General features: G+C 36.0%; 1 protein-coding gene across 2 annotated transcripts; it reads right to left on the reverse strand.

The window, feature by feature from the left end:
* Positions 1 to 1,886: 1,886 nt before the first annotated feature.
* On the reverse strand, positions 1,887 to 18,191 carry LOC129254625 (2-(3-amino-3-carboxypropyl)histidine synthase subunit 1-like). 2 transcript variants are annotated; one of them, XM_054893130.2, is made up of 13 exons: positions 18,006 to 18,191; positions 12,356 to 12,465; positions 11,687 to 11,757; positions 11,172 to 11,241; positions 9,812 to 9,875; positions 8,910 to 9,031; positions 7,859 to 8,013; positions 6,956 to 7,074; positions 6,103 to 6,171; positions 5,630 to 5,786; positions 5,092 to 5,192; positions 3,716 to 3,794; positions 1,887 to 3,326 (listed from the first exon to the last, which is right to left on the reverse strand). In XM_054893130.2, the coding sequence occupies exons 2-13, from the start codon at positions 12,438 to 12,440 to the stop codon at positions 3,102 to 3,104; spliced, it is 1,317 nt and encodes a 438-aa protein (XP_054749105.2). In that variant the 5' UTR covers positions 12,441 to 12,465; positions 18,006 to 18,191; the 3' UTR covers positions 1,887 to 3,101. The 2 variants fall into 2 exon arrangements, with proteins under 2 accessions (XP_054749105.2, XP_063968188.1); XM_064112118.1 differs by having other exon boundaries at positions 18,067 to 18,189.
* Between the last annotated feature and the right edge of the window lie 4,009 nt (positions 18,192 to 22,200).

Consider the following 22,200-nt stretch of genomic DNA (forward strand, 5'->3'; position numbering starts at 1 on the left):
CACTTTGCAAAGAATTTTCTTATTTCGTATTTGTAATTCTCCAGTCTCCATTATAGCGGAAAAAGCAGTTGAGTTTTTGGCAATATGAAATGCTCAGAGCAATTTTTGTTCTGTAAATCTGTGAAAGACTTTTGTAAGAAAAATACATATGGAGTATGTTTAGAATCCATTGTCATGATGAGAACAGGGCACGTTACGTACGTAACGTGATTAGGGTGTCAAAAACACTAAAATAAAGAAAAAAGGGTATCTATTTTTGCTATGAAAGCTACGTGTTTAGAGTCAAATTTGCGAGGGTGTAAAAAATTAAGACTAAAATGTCAGTTTTATAAAGGATGTACTTTTGCCCCAAGAGTCAAAACTACGTGTTTAGAGTACGATTTGCGCGAGATGAGAGAGGGGCTGTATTAAACCCAATGATGTAGGTGAAGGTAAAACTGATGACCGACGTCCGTGACATAACAATAAAAATATCGCTGTACTTGTTTAAGGGGTCAATACAAGGAACTTGCCAAGAGTATTGTTTTGTTTCCAATATTTAAGGGTAGGGTTTCACACGCCAATAATTCTTAAGGGTGCATTTTCAGAAAATGGAAAATACGTGTTTAGGGTGCTTTTCGAGACCCCATGGTCGCACATGGTATCCACTCGTCAATGGAAGTTCTGGGCATTAGAGCATATTGTACTGAGAACCCTGCATCATAATGACACCACCAACACAACCAATATCAAGTCTCCATATAGGAATGGTGATAGTACATATATATTTTTACAAGTAATTCAAAACTTCTCTCTTTATTGGCTGATATTATTCATTCTTTCACCTATCAATTGTCTGACTTTTCTCTTTCCCCTATAACAACTTTAGATTTAGGTTGGATTCTGGCATAAATCATGGGGAGATCACAGATCTGATTATCCATTTCTTTTGCATTTTAGCACACAAAATATTCCATATTATTGTATTTTCCTCCAACAATGAATCTTGACCATGTGATATGACATTTACTGTAAATTATGATTCATGACATTAGAGTGCATTTCATATTAGTAAATCTACCAAAATTAATTAACAAGCAATGTTTCATTTAATATAAAATACAAACGAAATAAGAAAAGTGAGGTTTTGATTCATTGCCATTTTTATTTGCTTATCACTTAAATGTCAGAATTTTCTTATTTCACACCCTATTTACATGAAATGTCTACTTGTCTAGTTATATACTTGCTTGATTTTTCTTGATTTGTTTAGAAGACCTGGGGCCCTGTTTCATAAAGGACTTGACTTACAACTGTTGTAACTTTGCCATCATGGCAACTACCATAGAAACCTTCATTCTGATTGGCTGCTGAGCCCTGTTACCATGGTAGTTGCCATAATGGCAAAGTTACAACAGTTGTATGTCCTTTATGAAATGGACCCCAGCTGTTGTTATAGACTTGAGCTATATTAACATGCTAACAGACAGGGTGGGATTAGGGATTTTATTAACATTTTCTAAATTTAAATTGACTTATTAAAATAGAAGTATATGGCTTGAGGAGATGAGAGAGGTTGACTTCAGATTGACTGTCCGTCTTCTCCTGAAGATGGACAATCGACCTGCCTGAAACGTCTACTCTCCTGCTATTACTCCACTCGCCGATCCAAGCCTGCCTCTCTCATCTACTGTACTCGAGCCTTCTACCCAAGCCTCTCACCCTGCCTACTACTCAGCTTTCCACTCCTTCTGGTTTAAAGTCCTTTTGAGGATTACATTCGATCAAAAATAATACTCTTACTTCCCAACCTCCACTTTCTCGCCTTTCCATTTCACCTCCATTTCTATTCCCTTTCTATCTCAGTCCTTCCTGAACTTTACAGTGTACCATAAATACTTCCATGATTAAGATATATTTATTTATTTATTTGTATAAGGAAACTCAATATGCAAAAAAAATGTATGATATTTCAACTATAGCCCTTTATCAAGGAATGACATTTATTAAAGTCAACAGATCACAACAAAAAGCAAAGCATGCCAAATGGTGATGTAGCAACAATATATCAGAAAAATATACTGAGGAAAGAGAGGGCAACAACAGAATAGGAAAGGGGTGAGAAAAAGGGTAAAAAATTGAAAAATTAAAAAGGAGGAAAAATCAAGTAAATGAATTATGATAAATAAAGAAAATAAGAGAATATAAAAAAAATAATAATAAAAAATAAGAGTGGAGAAGGGATAGTATGAGAAATGAAGAAAAGCCATTAGGACAACAACAAAAACAGAGAAAAGGGAAAACAGAGGATAAAGACTATAAAGAAGAAAGAGGAAGAAAGTAGAAAACAAAACAATAGGAAGCAAAATAAAAGAAAAGGAAATAAAATTATGTGATAGGAAATGTGCGTGAAACATTTATCCCTATTGGTTGGAGGCAACCAAGTTGAAAATTAATGTTTACCTTCCTGCTTGTGTATATTATTGGTATTGGGTGGGCTGCAGACTGCGCACATTTTCAAAGTTCTCAAAATAATTATTGTGAAAATTAAAGGTGCTAAAAAACAAGTTATCCAGTCCATGTTGAGTCATATGGATCTAAAATACTCAGTCAAACGGTCACCAAACCGATTCTTAGTTTCTCCTTTGTAGAACTGATGACAATAAATGCTATGGATACCATAACAAATAATTAGGACCTATTATAGTGGGAATGGGTACCACTATAAGGAAGGTGAGGAGGAGGAGGCTAGTTACAGAGGTGGCTACTTGAAGTCGAGGACTGAAGATTTCTGTGGTAGCTCAGTAACTCCACAAGAGGTGCCAATGATAAAATTATCCAAGTTATAGTTTCACTGATCTTTAATTCTCTTCTCATCAAACAATGTTCAATCACTCTGTAATCCAAATGATGAGAAAATGATTAAAATGCAATAATCCTCAGTGCAAAATTTCAATAAGACTGAATACTCAGTCAAGAGATATGATTTTTCAAAGATTTGTTGAATTAATCAAGGCACCCTCATGAGTTGATAGTATGTCATGAATTCACCACTCTCCACTGATTTGTACCCTGATGTTTGACAGTCTTCTAGCACTCAATTTTCTTAACGACTTGCACTATCATCTATTTGTCTCATCTAGCTGAGGAGAAACTGATGTTGCGCCCTCAGTTTTCAGAATGTCCTTTGAGGTTTCACTTTTATCTTTTGCAATTTTTGATTTCCTAGTATGTCTTGTAGGTCGATGAGCTTGGTTGTTAGGCGTCCATGGACCCAGGCTATCGTTAGCATAAAAATCCATAGGGTAACGTGATTGCCATTCAGTGGACTTGAAGGCTACAGCAGCCTGTGTGAGAGAAAACAAATATGAATATCAATTAAAAACAACTGAAAACCTTGATTTTTATAATCACTTGGTATTATTGTATATTGCATTAAATTTTCATTTAAGACAAGCAAATGAATTTCATGATTATTTAACTTGATTTTCAAAATGATTGACCCAGACAGGTCTGGTTACGCAATTACACTGCCAGTCAGTGCCAGACGTGATCGCACAAAGGTTCAAAGTAAGCCATACACGCAACAGAGAGCAAAAAACTAGGACCTCTGTGCATGGTGCAGTCAGATGTCCCTAGAGAAGTGTTAGAAAGTAACTAGTAACCCAATGTACTCATTTCATACATACACTAAAATTCACCTGAGTAAAACAACATACATTGAATACTTGCTTACCTCATATGGTGATAGTAAGGGCTTAGGGAAGGCATATCCCCAGTCGATGGACAGACGTGGACAAGCAATCTGCACCCAGCTGTTTTGGATAGAACATAATGAGTTTTGAAAGTGAATTTCAATCTCATAAAGTTGGGCGTTAGTATGTACTTTGCTTATCCAGAGAGGCCCCTTAGAATTGATAAAAAGTACAAAATCATAAAAAGAATGGGCCTTTTTTTGAAAGAATACAGTTTTCTAGAAGTAGCATCTCTCTCTCATAACCATAAAAACATTCAGACATTTAAAAAAAAAACCTGCAACAAAGCACAATAATTTATTTTTCAGACATAACCTAAAAAAAATACCCTACCTATGTTAAATATTAAGTGGAGCAATATCAAGAGAGACAGTTGCACATACCCTTGACATATTTTCTAAGAACTATCATTGGTCTACATATTTTTCAATTAAATATGGCAACAAATCAGTTTTCTCCCTTGGTGATATTAACATCATATTGGATAGCTCAAAATGGGATACCAGATATATCACACAAATATTTCTTGTACCAATACAGAAATGTCATCCAATAAAATGATTACAATTTTTAAACAACACTATTCATTAGACCGTGCATGATATTGCTCAATAAAGATTGTACATAAACGGCTTAACCCTATGAGTAATCAATCAGATCTTGGTGCATTGTGCAATACCGGTTGTACAAGCAAATCATGCAGGCCAACATACACATTTTTAAATGCATTTTCAAGGCTAAATAGTTGTATGTTTGAAAGCTATCGTCAATAATGTATGTATATTGGACCCATGTAAGAGGAATCTGCCTGAATGGATTTGTCTCTGTTTTCTGTTTCATATGAGAGGTTGTGCTATCAATTTATCATGGTAGTTCATGAAGTGAAGTAAGAATGAAGAAATTGGGCGAAGGATGTTATAATAATCATAATAATAATCCGCTTTTATATAGCACTTAATACATCGGAATGATATTATTACCCCGGTCATCAGATTCAATCAGTCACTCCCGCACACAATGTGTGCACATCCTCCATTCCCTGGGGAGTATTCCAGTCAATCGCCGGTGAGGCGCACACAGTACTGGACAAGCTACAATGACTTTCACATCCTACCGGGTACCCATTTATCACCTGGGTCGAGAGTGGCAAAGTGTGGATTAATATCTTGCCAAAGGACGCCAGACCGCGGTGGGATTCGAACACATGACCCTTTGTATACAAGGCGAGAGTCAGAACCACTACACCACGGCTCCTCCACACAACAGATTGATATCTTATTGATTTACCCTAAAGGAGTACAGAATTGTGGTTTCCTTTTTTTCTGATACAGTGCAATGCAATCGACAAAATACTCACGCATCAATGTCAGCAAACAATTCTAACTTTTGAGGGAAGATTTCAGACAGAAGAACAACAACATACTCCTTCCCTGCCTTTGTCACTTGTTCCTTCAGACTCTGCAAATAACAGGGAGCGTGATTTGAAATGTTTAGTAAATAACTTCATTGATAGAAGAATGAAACCATGGTGAAAAATCAATTTTATGAAAAGAGTGATGTACACAATATACAGATGTAAATGAAAGATAATAAAAATATTTAATTCCAAAGATGTGTGAAGGTGTATTTGGGCATATAAAGGTGTCCATCAAGAAGACAAAACAAATGGAACAAGTACGTATGGCATGATATCATACAGCACAATCAGGCCAGTGTGTTCAATGGACGCATGCCCTTCTGTCTAACATTCATTATAATCATTGAAGATACATACATACTTTAAAAAAAAAAGAAGTCTGAAACTCATTAACAATTATGATTTTTTCTTTGTAATGGCAGCTCTTTACTGGACATTGGCGATTGCAGACGAAGCCTACGTTAATCTTGTTTATTACCTCAAGAACTTTAGGAGAGCCCTGTCTTCCCAGGGTACCCAAGATGAGACCAATCTTCTTGCCATGTCTGGCCTTCTCAATTGCTTCTTGACGTAAACCATGCATTCGCTCCGTCTCGTAATACTCCCTGGTGAATTCTTTGCTGTATGGGTCATACCTAGTTAGAAATTAATTGGAAGGTAAGAAGATGTTTAAAGCCTATCTATAGCTTAAATAAAGGGTCAGTAATGAAGACTATTTTGATCTTAAGCCTATTCTATACATAGGAAAAGGTTCCAAATCATAAAGAAAACACAATACAGATATCTTATTTGATCAGAAACCTATAATTGAATAAAGACAAGAAACAGTGTTTTAAATGATGCGATACTTGTAAACAGATTTCATAATGTGTGTGATACAATTATGTTTTAGACAGAGTGACTATGCATGCTTTAAATAAGAAATGTTATCTCTATAATGACAAAACTTACTTGTAAGCTTCGATGGATGGATTAGCTATCATGATGGATTCCAGATGAAATCTACCATCTCCTAAATAACTACAAACAAAAAACAAAACATGATAGTGAAGATGTTTATTTCATTCAGCAAAAAATTTAAACACATTGTGCTGCATTCAAACTGTGAGGTAAATGGGGACCTCAAAGTTTTGTTTCTCTGTATGCTAAAACCAGGTTATTATTATCAAAGTAATGTGGACGGCATAAAAAATCATATCATAATGTGATATGATTTATACAAGAATTGCAAATTGTACTATTATTATGAACTCTATCAAATACTGCTACATAAAGTAGGTGTTTGAAAAATGAGTGTTAGAGTCTTTTTGTTCTTCAACTGGCTTGTAGATATTTCCATGTTGCCTAACACAATTTAGTTAAGGGGTAATTTCAGGTTTGGTCTAACTTCTTGGTGCTGGTGTGGTGCTGATTTTTAGATCAGCAACACACTGAATAAATGTAAGACTGGTCTTAGGATGAATTACACTTGGTATTGAGCTAATGTGAATAAGACCATATTTGTACACTCAGATTGGGTGTTGCCACTGGGAAAGGCAAGCTGAATTGCACTTGCAACACCAGCACCAACACCAAACATGAAATAATCCAGTATAAGACAAACCATAATCTCATTCACTCATTCATGTGATTCTCTCTTCTGTTAACTTTCAATCTATCCAATCCTACTTTTAAGAAAAAAGCCAGTTTGGTCTCATTCTCCAAGGACATGCCCTGTTTCATTTATAACCAGGGTAAAATGACACAAAGGTTGAAAAACTACCCATGTTCAATAACGAAGGAAATAAGAAATAAGCTAGCTTACACAATGTGATCAACTTGACTGAGTTGAGGTGCCGTGCAGCCTAATATTTCTCCTTTTGAGAGAGGTTTAGCTTGAGGTAGTACCACAGTGTAGTCTGACTTCAACTCTCCTGCAGAAGCCTGCAAGATGAACGAAGATATTCACTGTACAACCTTTATAATTGATAAGGGACGATTACTGTACAACCTTTATAATTGATAAGGGACGATTTTGAATTTTGAAGTGGGAGAGACAACACTTCCCATACAGAAGATGTAAAATTATCTTGAAAAAAAGAGGACAATTATCTCACATAAATTATTTTCCGCCAAATTCAAAATGGATTGGGGGTCTGCTATTTTGACAGATTTTAGCTTCATTTTGGGTCTCCCAGTCATCTATATTTCTGTGTGAAGAAAATAATTAAAAAAAACAACGAAATAATTTAGGGATGTTACTAAAAATAAATTTCATAGAATACAAATCAGAGTAGGCCATTTTGAGGGTGTTTTCAATGGCCAGATATATGTTGTAGGGGTTCCTACTTTTGTCTGAAAAATGGCATCCCTTTGTGAAGTTTCATGGAGGTATTGGTATGCTATGCACTTCACGCACAGCTGGTTAACCTTTTTTTTTTAGGGGGGCTGATTCTGATTGTAAATCATTGTGATTCCTATCACATGAAGATGAAATATATTCTCTGTACAAAAAATTCTTGTGGATAAACATACAAATGGAAAAATTCAATATTTCATACATGTGTGTTGGGAACTATACAGAATTGTAGGAACCCTTATTAGCAGAACATTAAAACAGGGAAAAGTTGGGGTAACTCTTTAGCACAAGAAAGGGACACCAGTCGTGGGTAACTTACGAACAGCTTTATGAAATGGCACACTGATGGATTGAGATAGTTATGCTTACATGCAAGGCTCCAATGAACTGGATAGTACTGACGAGAGCTATAGCTGACCCAGGATCGAAGTTGTGTCTGATTGTGTCTATGAAGTGAGCTGTATCAATCTGGATATCCACAAAGACGTACAGCATGTTGATATCTGATGTGATGTTGATCGGAACTGCAGCAGCAGAAATACAATAAAATACAATTCATAATTGCAGCATCCAAAATACAATACAATACAATTCATTCATAACTGTTGCATCCAAAATACAACAAAATATGATTCATTCATGATTGTTGCATCCAAAATACAATAAAATATGATTCATTCATGATTGTGCATCTAATATACAATAAAATATGATAAACTCATACATTGTAACTGCAGCAACAGGAATACAATTCAATACAATTCATTCATTTATATCTAGCATTCTTACACAATGGCAATCTAGCAGTTTATCAGCCACTTACAATTTTCAAATTAACATCAAACATTTACAGAATACAATTTAAAAGAGCATTTTTCATCACAATGTCCATTGCCAAAAAAGGTAAACCATTTATGAGTATATTCTACAATAGGGATGCAGCAGCCATAAAGGAGTTGTCACAAGTTTGTTATTCATTCTAGGCATGTGGAATCTGGTCCAATCTGAGCCTGATCAAAGGCCTGGGGGCTGTTTCATAAAACTGTTGGTAAGTTATGCACAACTTTATGCTTGGCTTTACCAACGATTTTAGGCATGATTCTACAAACAACCGGTGACCCATTCTTATGGTAAATAAGATACCAGAAATTTTCCCATTTTATCACGTATGGTAGTGCATTTCTTAAAATTCTCATTTTCAAAATACTAAAAATTCCATTCAGATTGCTTGGTAAAAAGAGAATTTTTATCTCCAAAGATTGAATTTAAACTTAAGATAAAACAAGATGAATGAGAATCTGATAAAGCAACCAAGAAACCTCCAGGGAGCATTTAGGCTTGGTCTCATAGCATGAAACAGAAACTAACCTAACAAGGTTGACTCACAACAAACTAATCAAAAGCCAACATCAATGCTTACCCAAGCAGCTATGTCCATAATGAACCATGAGGTCTGCCCCGAGGGCTCTAGCTGTGAAGTCATCCACACAACATGCCCCATAGGTCACATCACCCATGATCAATGTGTCTGCATCGGTAAACCTAGTCAACAAAACAAAAGTGATGTTGATCATTAATGTATTAAGTAGCGATGATGATGATGATGGTTTGATGATAATGACGAGATAACGATGACAATAATATGATGAAGTTGAGTATCATATTCATATTCATTCATGTAATAAAAATCATATTTAGGATCTTGCTGTATGATGGGTTATGTAAATTATAGTTTGGTCCATTACTCACAGCTGGTGTTTTAGGTTTTGCTGATAAATCACTCATATTAATATTTACAGTACAGGCAAATTGAGAGTATATTGTAAAGTGTACCATCGGGTAGTTACTTAAGTAAGGGTTTGTTGCACTCACATTTGCAATTATTAGAGGAGTACAATATCTTTAACCAAAGCTCTGCCTTTAAATCTTATGACCCAAATCCATGATCTGTACATCAAAATTCAGATTTTATGCAGCAAAAAATTCATATTGCTAATCTGAGTTTTAAAATAATTCCCCCAAAACACTGTAATAACGAATCAGTGATATATACATTAATGAACTCTACTTTGGGGTTTTACTACTTATGTAACGGTGCTCTCCATACAACCATTTAACGATAATGTCGGGCTCCCTTTATCAATAATTGACAAAGAGGGTTGGACATCTGCAAGTTATTTTTTTTCTGCCGCAAATGGGGGTAGAAAAGCTTTGTCTGTCAACATGTAGATAAACTTTAACTTCTGTATCTCAGATAGTATCGTCAGCTGACGGTATGTGATGAGGCCATCGCCCCCTCCCCCCCCCCCCTCCACCACCTACCTCTCAATGATATCTGCAATTGTGCAAGCAAATAGAAGCAGGCCTTCTGGAAACTGAAGAGCAACTAGATTAAAGAGAAAAGGAAAATTATACAACTGAGTGCATAAAGAAGGCATGAGACATGATCTATTGAAAATGTGAAGTATAATGGTGGGCCCAAAGTCTGCGCACCTAACAATTTGTGTTAAGATTTAACATGAATTTCTTCTTATTTCACAAAATCTTTCAGTTAATAATGTTCCTTATATTATTGTTAGTAAGTGTACCAAATTTCTCATTAAAAAATGAAAGAAAATATAGGATTTTCTTGAAAAAACCTCGGGCTGTCATTTTCAGATTGAAAAAAAAATGGTACCCCATGTCTGCGCACTCATTGACTTTGCACACGATTCGGGGATTTTGTTGAGAAAGGCTGCATTTTGAGGCCGTCACATGAAATGCCCTAAAATTATTATTTTCCCATCATTTTGAGTCGGATTTCTTGTGTGAATACCTGTCTATGTATTGCATGTGATGTGTAGAGTTCGTGCTCGTTGCGTATTTTCTTTTACTAGAATCGCGCAGATACGCGTGTGCGCAGACAAGGGCGACTGCGCAGACTTGGGGGGACTTGCCATACTAGATTAAAGACTGTCTCAGGTTGAAATAAAAGCAGAGATGCCTACCTCTTTACATCTCACAAGATAAGTGTCTGCATAAGGGGCCACTGTAGACATGACTTTGGTTCCTCTTGTTTAGAATTTAGAAGATACATGCAGACAGCCTTATTTTATCTACACTTTGGCTCTCCTCCTCTCTGCATTACGAAATGGGTAAAAATAACCCAGCTCTAGCAGGACTACTAAGTGTTTTGCTTGACTAAGAATTTGAATCAGTCATTACTGTACCAGGTATTCCACCCAAGCTGGATTAAAGTAAATATACTAAGAGGCATGCAGACACACAGTCATTCCTGATTCCTACAATAATGCACCATTAACAGATTATAACATGAATGCTACCTTATAATCATGCACAGCTTGAGATGAATATACCTGAGAGAGGTGTAATACCAACTTAGTTCAATAATTAAAAATTGGCTAAGCATTTTAAAGAGAAAATCCAATCTTCAGCGGTCCTGAACTCAATACCGGCCCCTAAATGAATAAATCAACTTTCTTTTAACCCAAGAATGAGTTGGAAGATAAATGAAGTAAAACTATCCATTAATTTTTTTATTCATGTTTGCCCACTCCTTACAAATAAATTAATAGTACTTTTGATAATTTATAATTTTCAATGTGAAAAAAATATATATCTTAGATCAACTGAAAGTCAAAATCATCATAAAAATGCTGATTCGAAGTTGAAAATAAAATACCTCTTTTCGCACCAATAGACCTTGCCCGCCATATCGTCTTTGGGATTTCAAAATTATAATTTTGGGGAAGCTGAAATGACAAACAAGTACAAACTGCATTTAGTCTATTCCTTATAACAGGAAACACCAAGTTTATCTGATATTGCAATTGGTAATTAAACAATAATATTACATAATACTAAAAGAAATCTTTTCTCTTTTGCATTGCTCCTCCTCTTCCCTTTTTCCTGTTCTTATTTCCCATACAAATTCATTTTCCTTATGCAAAAGATATATAGACATACATTGAGATCATATTCCAATCATATTGATTTAATTAAGAGAACAATCTGTACCAATTTGAAATCATTTGTGCAATAGTGATAAGTAGCCATCTATAGCCCCATTGGTTGCAAAAGAGCCTGTTTAGAGTGTAATTGGGTTTGATCATGGGATTTGAATTATCAAGTGTCAAAATAGCCCCCATAAGGAAAACAACCCCACCCCCTCTTTAAAATCTTCTAATATTCTCTTACACTCTTCATGGCATCTTGGAGTAATGGATCGTTCCTGAGGTCATCTGGGACCTGACCAATCACTGTTCCACCTGATTTATAAAAAAAATGCAGAATAGGTTGTAATAGTTATGCTGGTTTGTTTGGACAAATTCAGGTTGTCAAGAACTTCCTTTATTTTTAAAAGTATGCATAAAACTGGATCATGTTAGTAAGTTGAATATGTCCATTCATATTACAATCTTGCCATTTTATTTCACTCCAATTTGGGCACTCTCTTCTTAGTTGATTCTAGGCCTCCCTCTCGGTGTACAAGTAGTTCCCTCTACTCTTCTCTCCACTACTATAGACCATAGTATTAAGCATTAAATTTTCACCGGTTGCTAATTCTGTAGAAGTGCAGTAAATTTAATTGCGCTGCCAAGATAGTCTTTCACCTGAATTTTTATTGTACAAACTTCATATTTTTGCTCTTTAGCTACTGTAGTATTTCAAAAATATTGTTTGAACTGCCAAAGTGTTGCACAAAACACAATCACCTCTTTGGATAGTGCTCTAGTTCAGGAATCAGAGCTCCTGTTGGGGCAGATAAATCTACATATGAAAAAGCAAATACACAAAAAGAAAACTCTCCCAAGCTCTTGAAATCTATTCTGATTTTTTAAAATGAAATCTGAGAGTAGACTATACCTTTTCTAGGTTTTCCTGGGGTGACTCGTTTAGGTGTTTTCTCTTTTGCAGAGATTACCAGTGGTCCTTTGTTATCATCACTCATGTTAGAAAACCATACAGCAGGCCCCCTGATAAAGAAATACATATAAGAACTCAAATATAAGTAAACTTAAAGATAGGGCATAGTTATTTTCATCAAAACAATTATGGTTAGTGGGCCAAATACCACATATCTAACACAAGTGGGGAAATTGTGGACATAATTGAAAAAATGTCAAAGTCAAGATGAAATATGTAGATTCAAACCATTTTTTTTTTAAATTGAATGCATTTTACAGGTTAGAAGAGGCAATGTTGTAAATCCATATTTACCCAATGTGAGAGAAAATAATTCAAGACAGAGCTCTGTTTGGAAGGATTAATCAGTGGTATTGTTAGTATATATTTTTCAATCAATGTCTCAGTCTCATATTTTCACTCGTAAGCCAAGCAACAATATATTAACCACACCCCCATTTTCTGACTTCTTGGCAGAAATAGGTGCAGCTCATCCAAAGCTTTCTTTTTATTCCCTCTGATGTAAGTTAGAGTGGCTTACTTTTGTGCAAGGTAGACCTATCAAAACAATAATATACAAAAAATGCACTCTATGCATATTAAGTGTGTTATTGCGATGCAGCACATTCTAAGGTATTTGCAATGTATGCGAAAGCACAAGGTGCTGCACAGTGCTTTAGGATGTTATTGCGATCAGGCTACCCGAGATGCCTGCATCACCATAACAAGTGGTGAATCGACGGTCAAAAGTCTATGGGTTCAGCCTGATGGTTCATGGAAGTGTAGCATAGACAAACCATCAGGTAGCTTGAACCTTGAAGTTGAAGAAGTAATCCCAAAGACTTAAGCAGCTCTTCCAGTTCCCAACTCAATGATGGGACATGCTGTGACAGGAGGACGGCGGTGGTGGTGCAATTTTGTTGATGGAATTCTATTTACAATTGAAATGATGAAGAGCAGTAAATATTAAAATAATTATACAGTTTTTATCGCTGGTAAACAAAGTATGCATAGCTTTAGGTCCCATCTTGCCCCCGGCCCTCTATCATCAGATCACAAACCATATTCGCGTATTCGCACATGGCAAATATGGGAGTCTCTCTCCAATATGGGAGACATCTACCTAGGGATACAAGATCTGGGGTAATTTTTTATGAGGAACCTGGTTATCATATTTCTACCACCAAGCAGTAGAGGCGCTGGTCAGAAAATTTGGATCGTCCCAGTTTGCAGGGACTGTCTCAGTTTTCTCCAGTAATCTCCACACAAGAAATCTAGGAAAGTTCATTTACCTGTCAAGTGCCGACATCAATCAAGTGCGCTAGTCAATTGAAACATATCACTCATGTTTCCTAATTAATATTATTGGAAGACGGCAAGTCTTGAAAAACAGACAGTGAACTGGAGGGGGGGGGGGGGGAATTGAGGTCACTGAATCTATTTTTAGCACTTACATTCCCCGTAATTGCCGTCTATGTCCCGCAGGGGTAAGTGAAAAAAAAAAACGTCCCCATAAATTTGGGTAGGGTGTCTGGAAAAAAATATATTTTTCTTATTCCAAGAAAATATCACATTTTCTTTGTGAATTTGAAGAGAAATGACCTTCAGACTGACAGAAATGTAACATTTTTGAAAAAAATCCAATTATTGGCTGCAAAAAAGAAGAATGAAATTAGGTAACAGGGTGCGACATAAGCGCTTGCCCGATTGCCCGGGGCAAGTAAAAGTTATAGTCGGGCAAGTGTTTTGAAGTAAAAACAAAAACTGCTTGCCCGAATCGGGCAAGCAAAATTCTCACTGTGAAATGAAATTTTACAAAGTTTTCCCATACTTCATAAGAAAAAGTACAGAAAAGATAAAGAAAAAGAAAGTTAACAACTTCCCTCAATTCATATTGCAAGCCGATTTGCGCTATTTTCTTAGATCTACACACAAAGACACACACACACAAAGTCAGCATAGAAACATGTACTAGCTGGTGCACGTGGCCGGGCCTTCTTCCTGTGTGTGGCAGGCATGAAGGCAGGCCGTGCACACCTGCACTCCGGAGTCCGGACCTGCACATCCCCGATCAATCAGAGTGAACAATCTCACATGAAAAATAGTTTTTCCACCAAAACAATCACAAATCGGCAGGATTTTTTTTATAATTAGACATATGGATTTTCAGATTACTGATTTGGTGATGTGATCGGAGGAGCAAGTAATCGAGTTTTCATAACTAGTTGTTTCAGCTTTCGTTTTAAGTCTTGTGATTAGTGCAAACTTGTAGCTGCGTGTGTGTGATGCCTTGATGATTCATCTAATTTTTTTAGTTTGACATTGCAGGCCTGGACATTGTCTTGCTTTGAAATATTATTATTTATTCTAAAACATTTAATTTTCTAACAATTTTTAAGATATATTAAAAAAAATAAAAATATCAGTGAGATATTTGTTAAATAGATGATTGGATTTTTGTGTTTGATCTTTGAACTTTCTTCCTCTTTACTTCCTTCCTTTCTGTCCTTTTTCTTTTCTATCCTTTCTTCAATCCTTCCTGCTGGCCTTTTTTGTTCCATCTTTCTTCATTTTCACTCTTTCCTAGCTTTTTTTCCTGATCCTTTCTCTCTCTCTCTCTGTTCATTTTTCTTTCTTTCCTTTCCTTACCCTTCTTTATTTCCTTCTTCTTTCTTTCCTGAAAATATTCTTTGCTCCCTCCCTCTTTTTGTTCTTTCTTTCTGTCATTCCTTCTTCCATTCTTTTGTTTCTTCCATTCTCTCTTCGCTTCATTCTTTTTTCCTTTTCTTTTCCCTTATTCTTTCCTTCCTGATTTTTCTCTGATTTTTTTTCTTTCCATTTCTTCTTTCTTCTATCCTTCCTAAACTCCTTTTTTATTCCATCTATCTTTATTTCCTATAATTTCCTAGCTTTCCTTCCTTTCTTTAAGTCTGTCCATTTGTTTTCTTCATTCTTTTGTTCTAATGCCCCTCATTGGTTTTTCTTTCTTTCCTTCTTTTTCTTACTCTCCTTTTTTTAATTTCCTTCTTTTTAATTTCCTTCATCCTTTCTTTCCTTTTTATTTTTGTTCTCTCTTTCCTTTTAATTTTTCTTCCAGTATTTTCTTTCTTTTTCCCCCTTCTCTCTTCCCTTCATTCTTTCCTTCCTCTATTTCATTCTTTATTTTCTTCTTTCCTTCTTTCTTTTCCCTTCTTATTTCTTTCCTTCAATGCTATTTCCTTCCTCCCTTCATGTTTTTTAATTCTTTCTTCCAAGGAATGAAGGAAACCTTTTTTTCTTCATTCTTTCATCCTTTTTTTTCTTAACTTTCTTTTTTTTTCCTTTTTTCACACATTAATTAATCTTCCATTTATTTTCCTTTCTTGTTTTTTCTACAGTATATCTAAAAGGATAAAGGATTTTTTCTTTCCTTTCTTGTTTTTTCTATATCTAAAAGAATAAAGGATTTTTTTTCCTTTCTTGTTTTTTTCTTTAAAAGAATAAAGGATTTTTTCTTTCCTTTATCGGGCAAGTGCTTCAAAAAAGTTATGTAGCACCCTGGGTAAATTTTCAGCATTTCTCTGTCATAGACTGTGTAGTTAAGAAATGGACACACACAAATCCCCGGGGGGGGCACTCGACCAAAAAAGTAGTGGGTATGTGCCGCAGGCGAGACAAAAAACGGGGGCCTTGGAGCGGGCTTATTGTAAAAAGGAGGGTCCTCGGAACGGGCTTCGGAACGACAAATGTTTGTGAAAACGGGGGTCCTTGGAACGGGTCGCTTGCGTGTGCATCCCTATGGAACGGGCATACGTGTATATGCAGCTAGCCCAGCGGCACGGGCGCCGGGTGCGCTCGTGCAGAGGCGATGATCGGAGAGCGCTCAGCGGCCGCTTTTCACCAAAATTGCAGCTCATTGTGGCGGATCGGCGGATCAATGCGACCGGAACGGCGTAACGAGAAATATGCGAAGCTTTGGAGCGGATTTCTTTCTTCTTTTCTCTCGATAAGAAGAAAATGCTATGCTTCGGAGCAGCTTTCTTAGTTCTTTTTCTTAATAAGATGAAAATGCTATGCTCTGGAACGGAAATTTGAGTGTAAAAATGGGGGTCCCCTCCGCGGCACATACCCACTATGCATTATATACTGAGTGCCCCCCCCGGGCACAAATCCAAATTTTTAGCTTCCGAGAGCTGTTATAAATTTATTATTAATGCCAAAAACTTGTCCATAAAGAGTCCAATAGGATTTTTTATGATCTATCTGATGGTATGATTTTTATAAAGATTTGGAAACCAGATCACAATGAAAAATTGCGACAAAGTGAAAAAAATTGTGCAAAACAGAAATTTCATTTTCCCATAGAAAACGCATGGAGAAATGGCAATCTCAACACACACAAAAATAGGGGTTTGCAATTTATCTCTAAATCCTTATTTAAAATGATCATATAAACTTGTCCTTATTGTCAAAAGAAGCCCCTGAATTTTCTCTTTCCATACATGCCAAACACAAGTTAATAATCAATTCAGATCACATTTTTCTAGAAGCCTGAACTTCCCCGAAAAAATGTGCCATATTTTCCCCTAAATTAGCCTTTTTTTATGCTGACAGTGACACTTTTCAGTGTGGCTTCAGACACCCTAATTTGGGGCATAAACAAGGACAATCTTGATTTATCAAGACATGATTTGTCTTGGTTTATGAACATGAGGTCATGAGGATATCCTTGTAATCCTTTTATAAAAAAAACACACCATTCATCTCATTCTCAGTCACTGACTCACTCAGGCTCAATTGCAAATAGGACTATTTTTATTGTCCAGTCTTGAAATAAATTGTTGGATACCAAAATTTCAAAAAATATATTTGGAGATAATCTCCAAGACAGTCTCGCAATTATGGCCTTATCCTGAAATAAGTCACCTCTCTTCTCGTGTGTGTCAGTGTGTGCACGCTCATTGCACTCACACGTATTGCGAGGTTAGTATACTAACCTCGCACCACGAACCGCGTTTGGCAGTGGATTTCTAACTAGTGGGTCGCGCGTGCTGGGATCTCACTTCTTGGGTCCACAACACACGACTTCTATGGCTTGATTTTTCTGTGCGTGGCGGCATGTAATGAACCCTTGGGTGCGCTCATTGTGTACAAAGTCAATCAACAATGGCAATGCACAATGCCTCATTGCCTGGGAGAGGAAAGAAGTCACCGCGCCGCCGCTGACAAAATAAACATGGAGTGGTGACTTAAACCAGGATAATGCCTTATTCATTGTCATAATCAAAGTGCTGTGCATATCCACTGATAAAACACTTTATCACCAAAGATATTCAAGACAGTCACACAGTCCAATAATTTGCACATGCACGGCCTGTGATTGACAGAGAACGTGCGGAAGCCAGCGATTTAATTCATGTGCAATCTGGATACACCATTCCAGGAAACGTGCTATCGGCTATTAAATTACGTAAATACAAAATCGCACGCTGACTTCAACCAATGACAGGTACCGGTACCGTAACTATTTCTAGCGCAAATTGTAATATATCCTACGTTGTAGTCTCGCTTAAACTATCCGCCTGTTTTACGATGACGACTCAAACTATCGCTATGTCTATTTAATACTTACAGGTACTATCGTAGTTAGCCTAGTCTAGTTGAATCTGGGAGATAACGGGAATAAAACTAACCCTTCTTCAGACCTCGATATCGGACCTTGATGATGTCGCTCTTGGTGGGCGACCAATACGGCTTCGCTGTCGATCTTGGATAAATTTAGCGACCAAAAAAGTGTAGTATGTCTTCAAAAGGACGCAAAAGAAGAAAAAAAGTCATTTAATTAGTCCCTAAGTAATTCCAAAAGTTAAACGGTTGAGATTGGATATTGGAATCATTCAATAACTGATATCTTATACATAGAACTACTATAACACTTCCCTGCTATAACTACTACTTGTACTAGTAGTAGTAGTATGTAGTAGTAGTAGTAGTAGTAGTAGTAGTAGTAGTAGTAGTAGTAGTAGTAGTAGTAGTAGTAGTAGTAGTAGTAGTAGTAGTAGTAGTAGTAGTAGTAGTAGTAGTAGTAGTAGTAGTAGTAGTAGTAGTAGTAGTAGTAGTAGTAGTAGTATAGTAGTCTAGCCCAGGTCAAATTTCCAATTGAATTACTTACTTACTTTACTCTAAGTCCACGATGCTGTAGGCTTGAGTTGAGTGCCTGTTCATCGATCGTAGTATCTCCTCTGGTGGTAGTACAGTATCCATGTTATTAAAACAAAATATATATACCGGTACTTAACACGAGAAAGGAATTAACCCATTGAACACCCATTGAATTTTCATTTGGTTTCAATTTGGATTCAATTGGTATCAATGGGTTTCAATAGGGCCAATGGGTCCAATTAGATACCCATTGATGAGCTATTGTAGGGTCAATTGGTCTCGTTTCGGCCAACTGCATGGCCCCATTAGAATTCCATGTGGGGACCAATTGAAGATCAATACCCATTGAATAATCAATTGGTTTCAATTTAGATTCAATGGGGTTTCACTAGGTCCAATAAATTAGATACCATTCGAGTTCCTATTGTAGGGTCAATTGGTCTCAATTGGGCAAACTGGCCCCATTAGAATTCAATGGGGACCAATTGATATCTAATAGGGCCAACTAGTCCCAATGTGTCTGCAATGGGTCTTCAATGGAATTATAATGGGACCCTGCAAATGCCCACTCGGTTTCTAATTCATTTTTTAATTGGGCCACTTGGTCCCCGAATTGGTTTTAGTTGGGACCAATAGCCAATTGGGTTCAACTGTGACAAATAGCCAATTGGTTTCAATTGGGACATCTAACCAATTGGTTTTAATTGGTATTCAATTGGGATCATTGTGATCAGTTTATTTGCATAATAAAATATGCATAAATGCAATTTTTTTTGCAATGTACTTTTTTCCAGTGATACATTATTTTAAGAAACAAGACAGTAAAGAATGACTAACAGACAATATAATACCCATATATGATAAATAGCTCAATTGTTATTCAATTGGAATCATTCAATTGTGATCATGCAGTTTATTTGCATGATATATGCATAAATGCAATGTTATTGTTTTTGCATTTACCATTTTCCAGTGATACATTATTTTAAGAAACAAGACAGTCAAGAATGACTAACAGACAATATAATACCCATAGATGATAAATAGCTCGATTGCAATATATTAAAAGTTTATTAGTAGAACACTAACCATAACCAAACCACATCAAATTATAAGATACACGAGCCTACATGTTAAAAACAACTGCCCTGGCACCAGATGAAATAAAAGTTTGCACAATATCTATGCCCTTTACATTGATATATATATATATATATATATATATATATATATATATATATATATATATATGCAGGCAGACAAGTGTGCTTCTACAGTTACTGCCTATAGAAGCATTATTTCATTACACCTGAAAATTGAACATTCAAAGCATCTTATGTAACTCATGAACAGCGGCGAGTATATATTCGTGCGGGAGTTGAATTGTCACTGATCCTAACTCATCATTATCTTGGTATAAGATCATCTTATACCCCGTCTTATACCAAGATAATGCGACCGCGAAGCGCGAGCTGATTTTTTTTATATTACTAACTGAACACTGGGTGGTTTTAAAGGTTTTTTTTATAATGCGAGTTGAATTTGAACGAAGAGTGCACGCGAGCTGATTATTTTGGTGACTTATAAACCTGAAAACTGGACTAACATTCAAGCACCTGTTGTATGGTCAGAATTGTAATGAACACATTGATGCGAAGTGCGAGCTGATTTTTTTTTTAAAATAAAAGTGGACTTATAAGCAAGTTTCTAGGATATCTCTTTCAATAAACAATTATTGCGAACGAGGAGCGAGAGCTCAATTTTTGGCTTAAATATAGACCAATTACATTGCAATCAAGAAAGGATTCGCATCTTTCTAAATGATACGAGCGCGAAGCGTGAGCTGAACGTTTTTGATAATTGTGAAAATTGAACATTTCAAGCACGTTCTAAGATAAAGATAAAGCTGAGTAAAATAAAGACGAATGCCAGCCCTGAAATGATCGATATACTGATCCGAAAGCTAAGATTTTTAGCACACGTCTCAAGGGGCGGATCCAGCCTTCGCCAATAGGGGGGGGGGCGGAATTTATTTTCAGCCATATTTTCCCCGATCGGCCGCTCGAAGATAATTTTTTGTTTATTTTAAGGGGTAGTCCTAATAGTCACTTCTTAGCTTTATTCTTATAAATTAACATAAATATATAATATCATAATCCTTATTTATATAATGCGAGCGCGAGCTAAATTTTTTGGAAATCTTATCTATTTTTTCCTAAAATTTGAACATTCTGGGCAATGTTTGTTATCCTGAAAAAAGATGTATATGCAATTAAATAATTACTACGAACGCGAAGCGCGAGCAGAAATGAACTGGTGGAAAAGGTACCTGTTAAAGACTGCATACAGTTAGCCATGAAGACGTTACATATTTTAAAAATCAAATAATGCGAGTGCAGAGCGCGAGCTTAATTTTTTTGACATTTTAACCTAAAGAATGGAAATTCTAAGCCCTTTTTGTAATATAAAAAGAATAGGTATATAACTAAACAATTGATGCGAGCGCGAAGCGCGAGCCGAAAATTTCGAGATTTAGATCAACTGAGCGAGACACTCTATTCATGTTTTGTAAATCATTAAAATGATGAGTAATTGGGGATCTTCCTTACATTAATAATGCGAGCGCAAAGCGCGAGCAGAAAAGATTTATATACGTTTTGAACTGATCGAAAATATACCTGTTAAGGACTGCTTGCACTTAGCCATGAAGACGTTACATATTTCAACAATCAAATAATGCGAGCGCGAAGCGCGAGCTGGAAAATTTTGACATTTTTACATAAAGAATGGATAATTTCAATCAATTTTTGTAATCGTCAACAGGATAGCTATAACTGAACAATTTTGCGCGAGCGGGAAAAAAATTGATATTTTGACCTAAAAACCGGACACTCTATTCATGTTTTGTAAATCGTGAAAAGAATGAGTAATAGGGGATCTTCGTACATTAATAATGCGAGCAAAATTTTTTTGATATTGTGATCTGAAACTGGATAATGATTTAAATTAGGAGAACAAGTTGAGTATCTGAATAAACATACGCGCGCGTGTTTCATATTTAAACCTAGAATCTAGGCATTCTAAATACATCTTTTATCATGAAAATCAAAGCGAGCGCGAAGCGCGAGCTTAAACTATTTGATATTCCGATCTGAAAAAAGAGTAAATTTCAGCTCTCTATTTCAAGCACTTTGTAGGAAAATTGTGAGGTGGATATGGATTGCACTTAAAGGACAAGTCCACCCCCAACAAAAAGCTGATTTGAATAAAAAGAGAAAAATCCAACAAGCATAACACTAAAAATTTCATCAAAATCGGATGTAAAATAAGAAAGTTATGACATTTTAAAGTTTCGCTTAATTTCACAAAACAGTTATATGCACATCCTGTTTTGTATGCAAATGAGGAGACTGATGACGTCATCCACTCACTATTTCTTTTGTATTTTATTATAGGAAATATGAAATATTCTAATTTTCTCCTCATTGTTAAGGGAAACATCGATTAATTCCTCCCTGAACATGTATTAGCATTGTTTAATACTATATGGTTCAGTCAAGTTGGTCCTTATTGTCAAATATGTAAAAAATCAAATATTGTATGATTCAAACAATAAAAAACAAAAGAAATAGAGAGTGATGGACATCATCGACTGACTCATTTGA

The sequence above is a fragment of the Lytechinus pictus genome, chromosome 2, assembly GCF_037042905.1.
Source record: "Lytechinus pictus isolate F3 Inbred chromosome 2, Lp3.0, whole genome shotgun sequence".
NCBI lineage: Eukaryota > Metazoa > Echinodermata > Echinoidea > Temnopleuroida > Toxopneustidae > Lytechinus > Lytechinus pictus.

Excerpts from the sequence above, each read along its gene's own strand:
- LOC129254625 (XM_054893130.2), bottom strand. The coding sequence starts at position 12,440 with ATGAGTGATGATAACAAAGGACCACTGGTAATCTCTGCAAAAGAGAAA. Across the intron at positions 7,075-7,858 it reads AGTTCATTGGAGCCTTGCAT|GCTTCTGCAGGAGAGTTGAA; the intron begins GTAAGCATAACT and ends TTCATCTTGCAG. Across the intron at positions 5,787-6,102 it reads CCATCCATCGAAGCTTACAA|GTATGACCCATACAGCAAAG; the intron begins GTAAGTTTTGTC and ends ATTTCTAACTAG.